Raw genomic sequence first — 15,405 nt, forward strand, 5'->3', positions numbered from 1 at the left:
ACACTGTAACATGGCCACGATAGGTTATAGAGGTGAGAAGCACATTAAGAGGAAAGTGCCCAGTGCACATACACGTGTGCTCAGCAAAAGTAACAAAGTCCTTGAGGTAAACATCAACCATCTCACTGTCAGCTATATAATGTTGGTAGTTCAAGCTGTAGCGTCAACGCACTAATACTGCACTTGCGCCAGTAGAAATCGCAGCAGCTTGTAGACACTGCAGTTGCCGCCGACGCTATAGCCTGAACTACCAACACTGGCCCACTTACCACACTGAGACGGCAAATTTTTTATCGCAAAAATTCACTATTCGTGTTGCGTATGCACGTAAGGCACTTTCCACTTACCGTGCCACTCTTCTCTGAAACAGCCGACACCTTCGCCTCTGGAACAGCCGGCATCTCATGGCGCCAGTACCCATCAAACCATTATTGCAGTACTGTGCCTTTGTCCTGCTTTGGCACAGAGCTGGCTTGTTATAAACCGATCTGCCGAGGTTAATTTTTGAGGCGTGGTCGGATCCTCTTCTTGTTACCATCCCATTACCCCCTGAGACCATATATGTGCACTCCAACTCTCTGCATGCAGTGTTGTTCATGTGAAAGTGACTGAAGTTTTCTAAATGTCTGCGAATCGTGCAACTGAGCTGGGACTTCGGTACCAGCCCAGTACTTGCCTTGCAGTGTGTGGGACACCACCTAAAAACCACATCCAGGGTGGCCGGCACGCCAACGCCAATCGTTAATCTGCCTGTCGGATTCGATATGGGGACAACAAACCTCCGTGTCGCGGAAGCGGCGATTCTAACTCGCACAGCTAATCCTTATTTTTTTCGCCCCTGAACGGGAAGGGTAACGACACAAAAAGTGTCACTTGCCACCGCCACTTGTGTGCTAAGAAAAAGAAGAAATGAACCTCTTCAGGCGTTGACACCTATCTATGCCTAACCCAAAACAACTTCCCTGTTACTGGGTGGGGGGGGGGGGGGGGAGGCGGGAGGGGGGGGGGCGGAAGTAAGAAAGAAAGAAATCAGGCGGAGGACACACGGGCGAGCGACGAAAGTGAAAGGAGTTGTGTAGGGGCTTCTTTGTTTTTTATGTACCAGAATTCCAGGAGTCGCTCACACCTTCGGATGGTGGAACATTCAAACGTGTCTTTTCGATATTTTAATGGTAATTCCGTTTGTAGTTCTTTAGCATCACGACGGCAAAATAAGCATTAGTATCTCACAGCTTGGACGTTCCAGCTGAAAGGTGGATCATGAAAGGCGCTCCATAGAAAATTTGAAGAGAACTGCTTGTATCTGAGGTTGCAAATAAGTGTACAGTGTTGATCATTAAGGTACGTCCAGTAACCCAGTTCCAATTTCTTGTTGGGGCCGAAAAGGTATGGTCGTGCATCCAATTCACAGCATCAGCATTTGTTGCAGGATAATAAATCACGTCTTGGAACAAAAGCGTCTGGAAAGTGATCTGAGCAGGTGTATGTCAGATAAGGAAACCCAAGATACGCTCTGCAAGCCTCCAGACATCAGACGATGGACCACATGAGAATCACTGGGCATCTGTGTCGTCCACACCACAGTGCACACATAGGGGTGTGTCAGCGAGGTGGATGCAGTGCAAACGAAACTGGTTGACCTGCTTGCCATTGATGGTGGGAAACAGGCTGATTGGACATTGGTTTTGAGAAAGCCTGTATGTACCACTCTCCATACACCTGGGGCAACTTGTGTTCAGTGGGATTAGGGGCCCGGTACTTTTTTAATGGATCATCTGTGTCTGGAGAATTAGTGGAAGTGGTAAGGAGTGGAGGACATAACTTAATTCCAGAAAGATATACCGAAAGTGATAAAATGGTAATGGAATGTTCGATAACATGACAGACTGGCGCATATTCATGTGAAGTCAATCCAGCGAGGCTCATCAGGCAATGGGCCCGGACTTTCATTTGGCAGCTAACAAATGGTTCAAATGGCTCTGAGCACTATGGGACTTAACATCTGTGCTCATCAGTCCCCTAGAACTTAGAACTACTTAAACCTAACCAACCTAAGGACATCACACACATCCATGCCCAAGGCAGGATTCTAACCTGCGACCGTAGCAGTCACGTGGTTCCAGACTGAAGCGCCTAGAACCACGCGTCCACACCGGTCAGCCGGCAGCTAACAGGAAGGGATGTAACTCTGCCTGGCATGTGGAATAAGCCAACCCCATCACGCCCCCTTGGGAGGGCAAGGGAGGCATATTGAACTTTGAATAGCATCCCAGTACAGACAAAGGATCCCATCGTCATCAACATACAATGGGCAAGGGTAATCAGGAACAGGAACGCTCGTGCCACATGAGGGATGCGAGAGGTATAGTATACACTCACGTTTCATATGTGCTGTACAGTGTTGAGGGATCTAAGTCAGTGATCAACAAGGCCACCCAGATCATTTGGAGGAGAGTCTGCTGTTTGTCGCCTCCAAACTGTGGAGATCATTCATAAAATAAATACCTAAGTAGCACACAGTGGTGGCCACATTTATAGGAGCGACACATCTCTCAGGTAAGCCTTCAACAATGAGCAGAATCTGCGATTTGAAAAAGTTAAGAGAACTGCCTGATGCCTTCCCATATGTCGTCATCCATGATAGAGCCAAGTAGGCATCATCCTCGTTGTGTAGGTAGAGAACAAGATCATCAGCATAAGACATACAACAGAAGTAGTACATATGCATTGAGAGGCCCACCAGATGCTGGCGAAGTGTACAGTATCGTGGAAAGTGGAAAACCCTGTTGGACAGAGCGCTCGATCACTAGACACACGGTGAGGCATCCATTCTAGAGTATTCTTGAAGTAGCGCCGATCAAGAGGTGTATTACCACCGTTACTATATGAGCCAGAGAACCCTTGTGCTGGAGGACTGTCTTCAGAAACATGTGAATGACACAGTCAAATGCCTAACTGAAGTCAAATTATGAAAATACACCAGGCAGACAACGCGACCTGGTGAGTGTGATCACATCCCTGTAACAGCAAAGGGCTGTATGAATATATCGCTGTTGAGTAGAGTACAAATGTGACCTTACTTTGTCAGTAAAGAAGATGTGTTATTCTGACATTGACTGGAGCTGGACAGTGCATATACATTTGGGATCCAGAAACCAAACAGCGTGAGGGTCACACCCCTGGCATCAGAAAGGTACACTACATCTTCACTGGGGGGCCTTGTGAGGAGGAGCAGGACTCCACTACCATTATCAGAGGCATGGGAGATGTGGGCCGTATAGCAAGTTGGAGCATAGAAATCAGTAATGATCACTTCTCAGGGAAGGGCAATGTTGACATCAGCAGTGTACATGACGTCTCTGAACATTGCTAGTTTATGTGGAGCCTGAGTGATGGCCAGATTCATCATCATAATGTGGTAGTGTAGTGGGTGGGCTCTCCCTAATGACACAGAGGGTCCTGCAGAGATGTCCAGCTGTTTTGAAACATTCAGTGCAACCACTGTGGCTGCAATCACTGGCTGAAAGCTGGGTTGGGCATCAACATGGCGCACACCCCGACAGGTGAACCAGCATCCCAATCTGCTACATCATCAACATCGTCAGCCGAGGAGATCAAAATTTGTGGCAGATGACTGCCACACCCATCGAGGGCTAAGGCTGGTGACACTGCCATGGTTAGATCTGGGGAACCTCCCTCCATGTAATCTGTCATTATCAGGTGGGATCACAGGCCGTGGAAAGGATGCTCCCCAGACGGGACATTGGGAGCAGCCACTATTGTTGTTAGGGTGCTCAAAGTAGATCTGTGTCTGGAATCTGGTCAACTACCCGTGATGCTACATGAAGAAGTGTGTTGTTGGAGGGCTTTGACTTTGCTTCTTCTGTTTTTGGAGTGCCCTCTGCTTTCAGAGGTGCTGTTCTATGTTGGAATTTTGTCATCTGAACTTATGCCCATCTGAAGGAAAGCAGAGGTAGGCACCACACTTAGTTTGCTGTCCATTGCAGTGGACAGGCTGTTCATTGACTTCTGTAGAGTTGTTGGTCTCATTGCCATCAGAGGAGATGGTGCAAGTGAGGTCTCATTTGCTCCATCATTCATAGGGGAAGTTCCAACAGGAGAACAGGTGTTTCCTGAAGTGACGCATTCATGTTGTGCGTGGCTGATGCGCAGGTGTTACGTAAAGCAGTGGCCATCAGTTTGGGAGCTGTGTCACCAGTCAGGATCTGGAACAAATGACAACAGAGACAATCAGACCTAACATTGTCCTGTTGTCCACATCCGCATATGTCTTTGCTGGACATCGTACATGATGATGGCTCACACACCATCTATCAGCAGGTAGGATGGTACAAGATTTGACAGTTCAATCTGATCGCTCAGACACCATTTAAAATGTGGTATGTTGTGAACATCTACCATTTTTCCGCAATGTGGCCCACAATGTTGCCAAAGGATCGGAAGGCTTCAACAATCACATATTGTGCCATCTCAAAAGGGAGTTTGAACAGCCAAAATGTTCGAAAACCAGAACCAGTGTGGTCTTCCATCACCTCCCCAATTTGCCTGTCAGAATGTTTAAACTTTCGTCCGTGTGAGTGCTCTCAAACTACATCAGTGCATGCTTCCTCCATAGTCATTTTAATGTAGATGATGCTGCTGGTGATAGAGAAGTAAATACCTATCACTTCTTGTGAGACAAGGTGCAGCTCTTCACGAACGAACTGTTCAATTTCATAAGTGCATATTCGTGTAATTTTGTCATGGAATGTAACTTAAGTGTCACTCAGTGGTAAGAGTGCAACATGAGGTACAATATTGATTAACACTATACAACACAAACACTGTGATGCACAAATAAACAACTTCATTAGCAGGCCACTGCCTAGTGTGTATAGCTAGTCCACACATGACCATGGTCAAAAGCAACCGACACTCTTTTTGTTGCCACCCCATTAACCCCCCCCTCCCCCCTCTGAGGTTGAATATGTGCATCCCAACTCTTCTGTGTGTAATGACTGAAGTTTTCTAAATGTTTGCAAATCATATAACTGAGCCAGGACTTGGATACCAGCCCAGTATTCACCTAGTAGGAAGTGGGAAACCATCTAAAAAACAACATCCAGCATTATTAATCCACCAGGCAGATTCGATCTGGGGCCATCAAACCTCCCTGTCATGGAAGCAGCACTTTTAACACACATGGCTATTCAGATGGGTTGTCCGAAAATACATAGTTTGGGCCCAAATATGCATCGAAGCTTCAGACTGGTGGTGTCAAGGTTTCTTGAAACCCATCCATCAGTATAAAATAGATGCAATGACTACACTTGTGAAACTTTTGTTGGGAGGAGCAGTAACCTCACTGTTTTTGCACGAAAACCCTTGTCTGAAAACCACTTGACGGGCACTGTTGTGCTTGCATGTTTGAGAATGGTTCACAAGTTCAGATATAGTGAATTCCATTATAGCACTATTCATGATGTAATTGTAAAAAGAAGTACAAAACTTTGAGATCTGTTTTAATGTAGAGTGTAAACAAGCAATGTAGAGACTGAAGCACAAAATGAAAAAAGTGTGGCTGTGCACTTGGTGTTTCAATTCTAGTGTAGCTTTGTGTGATAAGGAGATGTTACAGGAGTAGCATCCACAACAGTCATCATTGCACCCCACAGAAAACAATCAATACAGATAAGATATAGTGGTCATGGAACATGTCCTCTTCTACCAATACATTATTTCAGTATGAGGTGACCAGTGGTGTCACGCTTCTACATCAGAAAGAATTGCAATTATGTCATGTTCAGCAACATTACCAATGAATCTCCAGTAGTACCTTATTTAAAATAGTAGGAAGAATGTATCTGAGAAAAATTAGATAGATTGGTCCTGTTAGTTGGGTTAGCATTAGATCTAGCCTAATGATGTGATCACAGTTTATCCCAGCTCATAATTCCGCACTGCACCTGTGCTGGTAACTTCTATAATTTACTGTAGATTTCTTGTACAGCCATACAGAGTTGGACAAAATTATATAAACAGCAAGAGAAATGAATGCTTGAACATGAATGCAGATGCTAGCCAAGCCTGCTGGTTGTGCTCCTGTATTTTACCATAAACAGCAGCTGTGAATGTGTTGCAAGCGTTAGTCATGGTCAGAGCAGTGTTCTGTGTAGTTATGGGTGCTTTATGTTGGACCTAAATGAACTGGAACATAGGCAACCTCTTGGTGCATGTATGGCGAATGCCTCCATAGCCAAGGTAGCTGATGTGATTGGTGTTTCAAAATGCACAAAACTGAAAATTTAGACCACATACAGGGAAAGTGGAAAAACATCATCCACTAAGTCACAATGTGTCTGAAAGTGTGTGTTGAATGATTGTGACAGATGGTCATTGATGAGGATTGTGACAAAAAATAAGAGGATGACAGCCACAAAAGTCACTGTAGAGCTGAATGTGGCATCTTCGAACTTTGTCAGCACGAAAACGACACAAAATAGAGTTCCATAAGCAAGGAACTAGAGGGTGAGTTGGAATATCAAAACCACTTGGCAGTGATTCAAATGTCATGGCAGGAGAACATGGTGCGAAAGGCAAAAAATCTGAATTATGGAACTATGGAAGTAAGTCATTCAGTAGGAAGGGAACTTGCACACTGTCTCTAACTTCAGGCTGAGTTTACGTCCCAAGAATAAAATATGGCTGGGATTCAGTTATGATTTGTGCAGCAATACCGTGGTACTCCTTGGGTGCTGTGGATACTCTGTCAAGGATTATGTGATCACTTTGGCTTATGATATCCATCCCATGGTACGATATTTGTTCCACAATGGTAATGCTGTGTTCCAAGACAACAGGGCCACTGTCCCACAGCTTCCATTAGCCAGGACTACTTTTGTGAGCACAAGGACCAATTGTCACATCTCCCCTGGCCGCCACAGTCACTAGACCTCAGTATTATTGAGTCTTTGTGGACTGATTTGAAGAGAAGGATGCACTCCCACTATCCACTTCCACTACCGTTACCTGAACTTGACACAATTTTGCTGGTAGAATGGTGTAAGATTCCCTTTAAAATCATACAGGACTTGTATTTATCCATTCTGAGATGACTGGAAGCTATTTTGATGCCAACGTTTTTCTACACCAAATTAGGCATGGTAATTTATTGTGTTTTTCGTTGGTGTTTCCACATGTTTGTCCACTGTCTGCATATTCCATATAATTGCAAACAAGGACAGATCATAACAATCTAGAAAAAAAGGAAGTGGAAGTTATTGACAGAACTACCATCATATATCACTCAGATTTATTTAAAGTAGAATCAGCTTGAGTTCCGAAAATGCTGAACATGGAAAACTCATCTCTATCATTACATACACTCATGAACCAAATGATTAGACCATCTGATTAATAATTCACTGGTCCACCACTGGAACACAATACAACAGTGATAATGCATAGCATGGGTTTGACAAATTCTGGATTGCTTTCCAGAGAAGAAACGAAGATTTAGGGTTTAACATCTCATTAACAGCACAGTTATTAAAAATGAAGCACAAACTCAGCTTATGAAAGGATATCAGCTGTGCTCTTTTCACAGGAACCATTCCAGCATTTACTTGCTTGGATCAATTTAGGGAAATCATGGGAAACTTAAATTGGGATGGCCAAATGGTGATTAAATAGTTGTCCTCCTGAAGGTGAGTATTTTCCAGAGAATGTGGCACTCAATGTCTACACACAGGTCACACCATTTCCTTAAATTACTGTTCAGTGGTCTTTTAGTTCTGGGATGGCACCCAATAGCACCTCAGATGTGTCCCACCAGGTTCAAATCAGGTGAATTTGTTGGCTAAGACATCAATGTGAGTCCATTATCATGCTCCTCAAACCACTATAACACAATTCTGGTCTTATGACACAGATAGTTATTCTGCTGAAAGATCCCTTCCCCTTCGAAGAAAACGTCAGACGTGAAGGTAATTAGCTGGTCCACAATCGTGTTCATGTAGTCCACAGTTGTCATGGTCCCTTTGGTTACTATCACAGGTCCCATGGAAGGCCTGGTGAATGTCCCCCATAGCATCGTACCTGGATTACCATGTACCCAGACACAACCATCAGCCTGTATTTCTTGGTTTCCAAAAAGCATTTGACTCAGTACCAAACCTACACTCACTGTCAAAAGAACAATCATATGGGGTATCAAGTGAAATTTGTGACTGGATTGAGGTGGATCCAACATGTTATCTTGGATGGAGAGTGTTAGTCAGGTGTAGAAGTAACTTCAAGTATGCCCCACAGAAGTGCATAGGACCTTTGCTGTTCATGTTGCATATTAATGGCCTTGCATACAATATTTATAATAAAATCAAGCTTTTTGCAGATGATGCAGTTATCTATAATGAAGAACTATCTGAAAGAAACTGCATAAATATTGAGTCAGATCTTAATAAGATTTCAAAGTGGTGCAGAGATTGGTAAATTGCTTTAACTGTTCAGAAATGGAAATTTTGCACTTCACAAAACGAAAAAATGCAGCATCCTATGACTATAATATCAGTGAGTCACTGTTGGAATTGGCCAACCCATACAAATATCTGGATGTAACACTTTGTAGGGATATGAAATGGAGTTCGAATGGTTCAAGTGGCTCTGAGCACTATGGGACTTAACATCTGAGGTCATCAGTCCCCTAGAACTTAGAACTACATAAACCTAACTAACCTAAGGACATCACGCACATCCATGTCCGAGGCAGGATTCGAACCTGCGACCGTAGCGGTCGCGCGGTTCCAAACTGAAGCGCCTAGAACCACTCGGCCACAGTGGCCGGCCGAAATGGAGTGATCACATAGTTTCAGTCATGGGTGAAGCAGTTGGTAGACCTCAGTTTCCTGATAGAATACTGTCAATTTACAAAGGAGATAGCTTACAAAACACTTGTGCGAATAGTTCTAGAATATTTCTCAAGTGTATGGGACCCATCCCGGACAGGACTAACAGGTTATTAAACATATACAGATAAGGGCAGCACAAATAGTCTCAGGTTTGTTTAATCTGTGGGAGAGTATCACATAGCTGCTGAAGGAACTGAACTGGAAGACTCTTGAAGATAGATATATACAATTCTGAGAAAGTCTATTAACAAAGTTTCAAGAACCAGCTTTAAATGACTACTCTAGGAGCATACTAATACTCCCTATGTATCACTCACATAGGGATCATGAAGATAAGATTCAAATAATTACTGCATGCACAGAGGCATTCGGGCCATCCTTCTTCCTGCACTCCATGCATGAATGGAACAGAAAGAAACCCTAATAACTGGTACAGTGGGATGTACCCTCCACCATGCACATCATGGTCATTTGCAGAGTATAGATGTAGATGCAGATATAGGCCAGTGTAACAACGATCATAATTCATCTGACCAGCAGAAACATTTCAATTGATCCGCATTCCAATGTCAATGGTCTCGTGTCTGCTGGAGTTGTAATTGATCATGTCATTAGGTCAACTTAGGAACAACTAAGGGGTGACAGCTATAGAGTCCCACATTCAACATAGTGCTCTGTAACACTTGAGCCTGCACCAGCATTGTACTCTGTCATCAAATCTGACACACTTTGCCACTTACCTCTACATTCTGTGATGAGGCACCAATGTCCAACACTTTCTCATCTATCCCTGGTTTGACCATTCTTCAACCAGTTTCCACATATCCCCAAAACAACCAAACAGCTTCACCATTTCTAAAGTGCTCATTCCTAGGGACTGGGCCATGACAATCTGGTCTTTGTCAAAGTCACTTATATCAATGGATTTTCCTATTTGTGGCCTCTATCATCACAAGAATGATGTCTGATTTGTGTCTACTCCACTTACATAGTTTCCTTATTGTGTTTTGTGCCCACAGTGCTACCATGCAACATTTAGTCTTACTATGAGCAGCAATCATTATGTTTAGGCTCGCCAGTGCACATTCTCTCTGTCATGCATAGAGGAAATCAATTTGATTCACTTTCTCTAGACTTTTGGAGGGTATCTGATTCAGTACCTTTGGGATCGCTTACTAGTTTTGCATCTGGATCAAAAATTGCCTAACAGGCAGGATGTAGCCCATTATTCTGGATGGAGAGTTGTGTACAGACACTAAAGTAGTATCTAATGTACCCCAGGAAGGTGTAATAGATTCATTACTGAAACTTCCTGGGAGATTAAAACTGTGTGCCGGACTGAGACTCAAATTCGGGGCCTTTGCCTTTCGCGGACAAGTGCTCTACTAACTGAGCTACCCAGTCACGACTCACACCCCGTCCTCACAGCTTTACTTCTGCCAGTATCTCATTTCCTACCTTCCAAACTTTACAGAAGCTCTTCTGCAAACCTTGCAGAGCTAGCACTCCTGAAAGAAAGGATATTGCGAAGACATGGCTTAGCCACAGCCTGGGGGATGTTTCCAGAATGAGATTTTCACTCTGCAGTTGTGTGTGTGCTGATATGAAACTTCCTGGCAGATTAAAACTGTGTGCCAGACCGATACTTGAATTGGGGACCTTTTCCTTTCGTGGGCAAAGGTCCCGAATACGAGTCTCGGTCCGGCACACAGTTTTAATCTGCCACAAAGTTTCATATCAGCGCACACTCTGCTGCAGAGTGAAAATCTCATTCTAGGGTGATTACTGTTAAGGTTATGCATCAATGTTTTAGCAGGTAGTGTGCGCAAGTAACTCAGGCTCTTTGGAGGTGATGGGATTATCTATGAGGAAATACTTTTGTATCAAAATTATAGTAATTTCCCGTTAGATCACCACAAAATATGACCCTGGTACAAAGACTGACAGCTACCTTATGCAGAGAAATGCAGAGATGTGCACTACACAAATTGTAAAATTGTGGTATTCTTTGGTAGAAGGGCAATGAATCCCTGCTACATTCAGTTATGTTGAACATAACAAATATTGAATGTACATTAATTTACGTTAGCGTATGTTACAAAATATATTCCTATTGACTAATGTAGAACCTTTTGAAAAATCTGTTATGATAAGACAGGTGAAAATGGTAGGTTTTTCATCAAATTCAACACACACTTTTCATTCCAGTGTCCTTCTCATAGCCAATGGAGTTGAATGTTGGGTGACTGAATACTGATCAGACTGCTAAATAGCAAAAACACATTTTATTGACTTCCCACTGTGATACACAGTTAAGAAAGAAATCTTCAAGTTATTGGAGATGCAGCATCTGTGCTTGTTTTACAAACCACCTGGACACTCGCATTTGGTGTCTTACAAAGTCACTAATAATCTAAACAAGTACAGCCAGGTAGAAATTTTAACTATTCACTCTCATAACTGTTGTGTTGACACTCTTGGAGGGGTAGATGGTGCACTTCTACACAGCATTACAGTTCAACATTATACATAATCACTATGCATTTGTACACACTTGCACCATCATTGAACACAGTCTGGAAAAATTCAGGATTGTGCTTCTTGACCCAAGATTTTAAAGTGATTTTAACCTCATCCATGAAGAAAGCATATGGGGACTGTAATGTACATGAGCAATGTGCAGCATGGGATGAAGAAATCTGTTAATGCAGAAACATATATCACAGATAAACTGCACAGTGGCTGGCACAGATGCCAAGTGAGGGCATGCTGATGAAGTATTCAAAGAGACAGATATGTTAAGTATTTGTAATCAACAACGAAACCTGGATTTTTAAAATAATGGGTCAAGAAACAAAACCATGATTTTTCCCAAACTGGTTTTGATGCTTTGTTCAGCAAAAGCACAAATGTGTAGAAATGCATGGTGAGTATGTTGAATGGTAGTTTGTTTAGAGAATAGTTCAGCATACGATCTGTACTAATTCCACTGTTATATATTCACTATTAATTTTTTTTTGACATGAAACTATTACTTTTTGATCCAACCTCATATAATTGTTTTCAGTAGGTCTATGGTTGCACTGAAGGGTAAGCTTACTATTAAGGCCTGTGAAATAAATTTACATGACTATTTTCATTCGTTGTTGAAGAAGGCCCCAGCTGTTCTTAGCAGGACATTAACTCATTCGAGATGAAAAGACAAGACAGAAAACGCCCATGTTTTGATGACCATCAGAGTAAAGTACCTGGTCTTCCTTGGTGTCCTTAACCATAGAATCTAAGTATTATTTAGCCATTGTTGCCTCTTCTGGGAAAACAATAAACAACATGGCAGTGAAAGTCTATTTGTGAGCAAAATACAAAACCATGTTGACAACCATTCATGATTTATAAGTGTCCGTTCTCATATTCATCTGGATTGTTTTGTATGCCAAATAAAGATGCATAGACCTACCACATTACAAGAATCTTTGTGCTATTGTTTACAAGGCCTGTGTGAGTAAAGTATCACGTACTGCTGTAGTTGCTAAAAATAAATCATTATGTTAAACGTATTCAGTTTATCATCATATAGTGTTAGAGCTCTGGTATTTCATAAATAATTTCATAATCCTTGCATAATCTATTCCGTCTTGCTTTTTAGGAGACGAATCATGTTGTACTGCTGGTGGGTTATGGTGTAGATGATGAGACTAATGAGAAGTATTGGATAGTGAAGAACAGCTGGGGAGAGGAATGGGGTGAAAATGGATACTTCAGAATCATTCGTGGCGTCAATGAGGTCGGCATTGAAAGTCTGCCTTTTGAAGCCACGCCCATCCCTTGAGCTACTAGTGCCAAATTTGTCACTAAAAGCATTTACTAGCAAAAGATTGAGCCTGTAAGTTGTGATTCACACTGTTTTATATTTATGCAGCAAATGGTCTTTTCAATAACAATGTGTTCATCTGAAAATGTGATAAGCATTCGATTGCAAATGTAAGAGTTTTAGATGTTCACTTTAATTTCAAAATGGATGTTTTCAGTGTACTGTGGTCTTTTGTAGCTTCAAACAGAGTTTTGCTAATTGATGATACAAAAGTTCAGAAACATTAAACATGTATGTTTGCTGCTTGAACATAAAAATTAAAAAACACCAATAATTAGACAAATAATGTAGAACATGCCAAAGTGTTTAACAGATGCAAAATGTAAAATTTAGAGACTTCAGGTGGTATGACAAAATAAAGAATTGATTACAAAAAGCGGAGATTATCTGTAGTGTGAATTCCTCTTTCTCTTGTAAATAAGATGTGCAACAGACTTTGAAATTGTTCAGTTTCTGAAACTAGTTAAGAATGTGGTGTGCGTGCATGCGTGTGTGTGTGTGTGTGTGTGTGTGTGTGTGTGTGTGTGTGTGACAGAAAATCTTATTTATTTATTGGACTTAATCATAAACTTTTTACTGTGACTCAGTACCATACCTGAAGCATGCCAAAGTAGAAAACAGGACCGCTTTCATGACTACCGATGAACATTAAAAGCCTTGTTTCCGTTTCGATTGATGTAATAAATGCAGAGATATATTGTTTTACTCATCTTCAGTCTTGTTAAATAACTGAAATATGGGGTGATAGTGTTTCTGCTAAGTGTTGCATGTTTTTATAAAATTCTCTCTGTGTTCAAGCAGTGTAAGATTTGAGTAGTAACATGAGGTTTTAGAAGTTAGCACCATTTTCACAGACAAAGCCATGTCTCACACTAGCAGGTGAGACATGTAGAAACTGTCAGTAGGAACTTGACAAGCATTTCATTTTGTCTGCTCTACCTCCTAACACAAATTCATTTGAAACTGAACAGTATTTAACTCCCACTCCATGTCTAGGAATTCATTTACTGAAAACAAAAGCCACAGGCTTTGATTCTATAGAAACCCCGACACACACACACACACACACACACACACACACACACACACACACACACACAGAGAGAGAGAGAGAGAGAGAGAGAGAGAGAGAGAGAGAGAGAGAGAGAGAGAAGAGGGAAATATCCAGGCATATGGCGTTTGCCTAATATTCTGTGTCTTACTATGTGTCATAAACTTAGTAACGTATTTTTAAGAAATCAACTTTCTCTTTTATGTTAGGAGCAACAAATCAAAAAGAATAAATAATTGTTTTGTACACTTAATCACACAACATGATCAGTGCATACAATTCCCCGAAGTGCGCTATAGTAGGAAGTATTGTGCCCAGCGAGTTTTCTCTCTTGCGCCTCGAAATCTTTTGGATAATCATGAAATGGAATCTTTTGATGCAATGAGAAACCCTTACTTCCTTCACTCATGACACTGTTTTGTGCCAGCTGTACTAAAATCTAAATCCAAATTTCTAAGTACGGCATTTATAGTTTCACTTACTACAGTGTAAATATGTTTCATAGTAATACTTTGTCAAACCTGTATAAGAATAAATCTGCCTGCAGCAGACAGCTTCAGAGAATGTCTTCTATGTAAATCAGAGAAAGGACTAAAATGAATAGGAAGGTAGTTTAAAATTTTATGAGATGTCATTTTATTTACTTTTTTAATATGTGTTGTTTTGTTTAATGTCTGAAACGTTTAGCAAATGATTCATTAAGCTGTATAAAATGCTCAACATGCCTTAACTTTTGCAAAATCAGAAAGATCATATCTGATAAAAATCCCATCATCCACACCAGACCTGCCAAAATAAAACAAATTTTATCATGTGTTAATTTAAAAAAATTTAAAAAAATCTCATCTCTGAAATTCAGGCCAGATTACCTCCATCAAATATCTGGAGTCCTGAGTTCGACTCTTGATCCAGCACACAGTTTTAAGCTTGCAAGAAGTTTCTTATGTGAAACTGAATGGAAAGGTGGCAGTTTGATCCAACAAAAATGTAATAGTTGCTGTGTCCTACCAGGGCGTGTGAGTGTGAGTGCAGCAAGTGTGGTGTCACCATGCATGTGCAACTGAATCGACTGCCAACTGTATCAGCATGGGCCACCCGCTGGAGTCCTCCTATGGGAGTAGGGTGCAGCACGGCATGGTCTCCACCGCCACAATCTGCTGGTGACTTGCACATATGTATGCACAGAGTAGCGCTGACTGACCTCTCTCTGTGTTATTCTAATTTGTATCCCTCACATCAGTGTGCCGTGTCTTGTGGAGTCCCAAGAGGATATTTTTGTCATGGTTCAGAGATTATGAATAAAGCCATATTTGTGAGACTTGGATTGGTTTTGTGTATTGCTTGGTTACTACACAACTGGTGATGAGTTTGGAATGGTTTCTGCATGTGCGATCTTTAAGTGTGGTTTCATCGGGTTTATTCATCACGGATGCTGTGCTACAGCATATTTCAACTGTGACCACTTTGTCGACTTCCATTCCACTGGTCCATCTACTCACTTTTCCTCTGTATGATGATTCACCCAAGGATTGGATAGTTTATAGAAAAAGACTTGGACAGCATTTTTTGGCTTTCAG

At 41.8% G+C, this 15,405-nt stretch overlaps 1 protein-coding gene across 1 annotated transcript in view; it reads left to right on the forward strand.

Moving 5' to 3' along the window:
- The window catches only part of LOC124709256 (dipeptidyl peptidase 1-like), a 105,498-nt gene extending 92,678 nt beyond the window's left edge, over nucleotides 1–12,820 (forward strand). The window contains exon 11 of the mRNA XM_047240826.1: nucleotides 12,553–12,820. Coding sequence (XP_047096782.1) covers nucleotides 12,553–12,735 — 183 coding nt within the window. The 3' untranslated portion in view covers nucleotides 12,736–12,820. The remainder of the gene's footprint in view (nucleotides 1–12,552) is intronic.
- Nucleotides 12,821–15,405: the final 2,585 nt, after the last annotated feature.

Source organism: Schistocerca piceifrons, chromosome 1, assembly GCF_021461385.2.
Source record: "Schistocerca piceifrons isolate TAMUIC-IGC-003096 chromosome 1, iqSchPice1.1, whole genome shotgun sequence".
NCBI lineage: Eukaryota > Metazoa > Arthropoda > Insecta > Orthoptera > Acrididae > Schistocerca > Schistocerca piceifrons.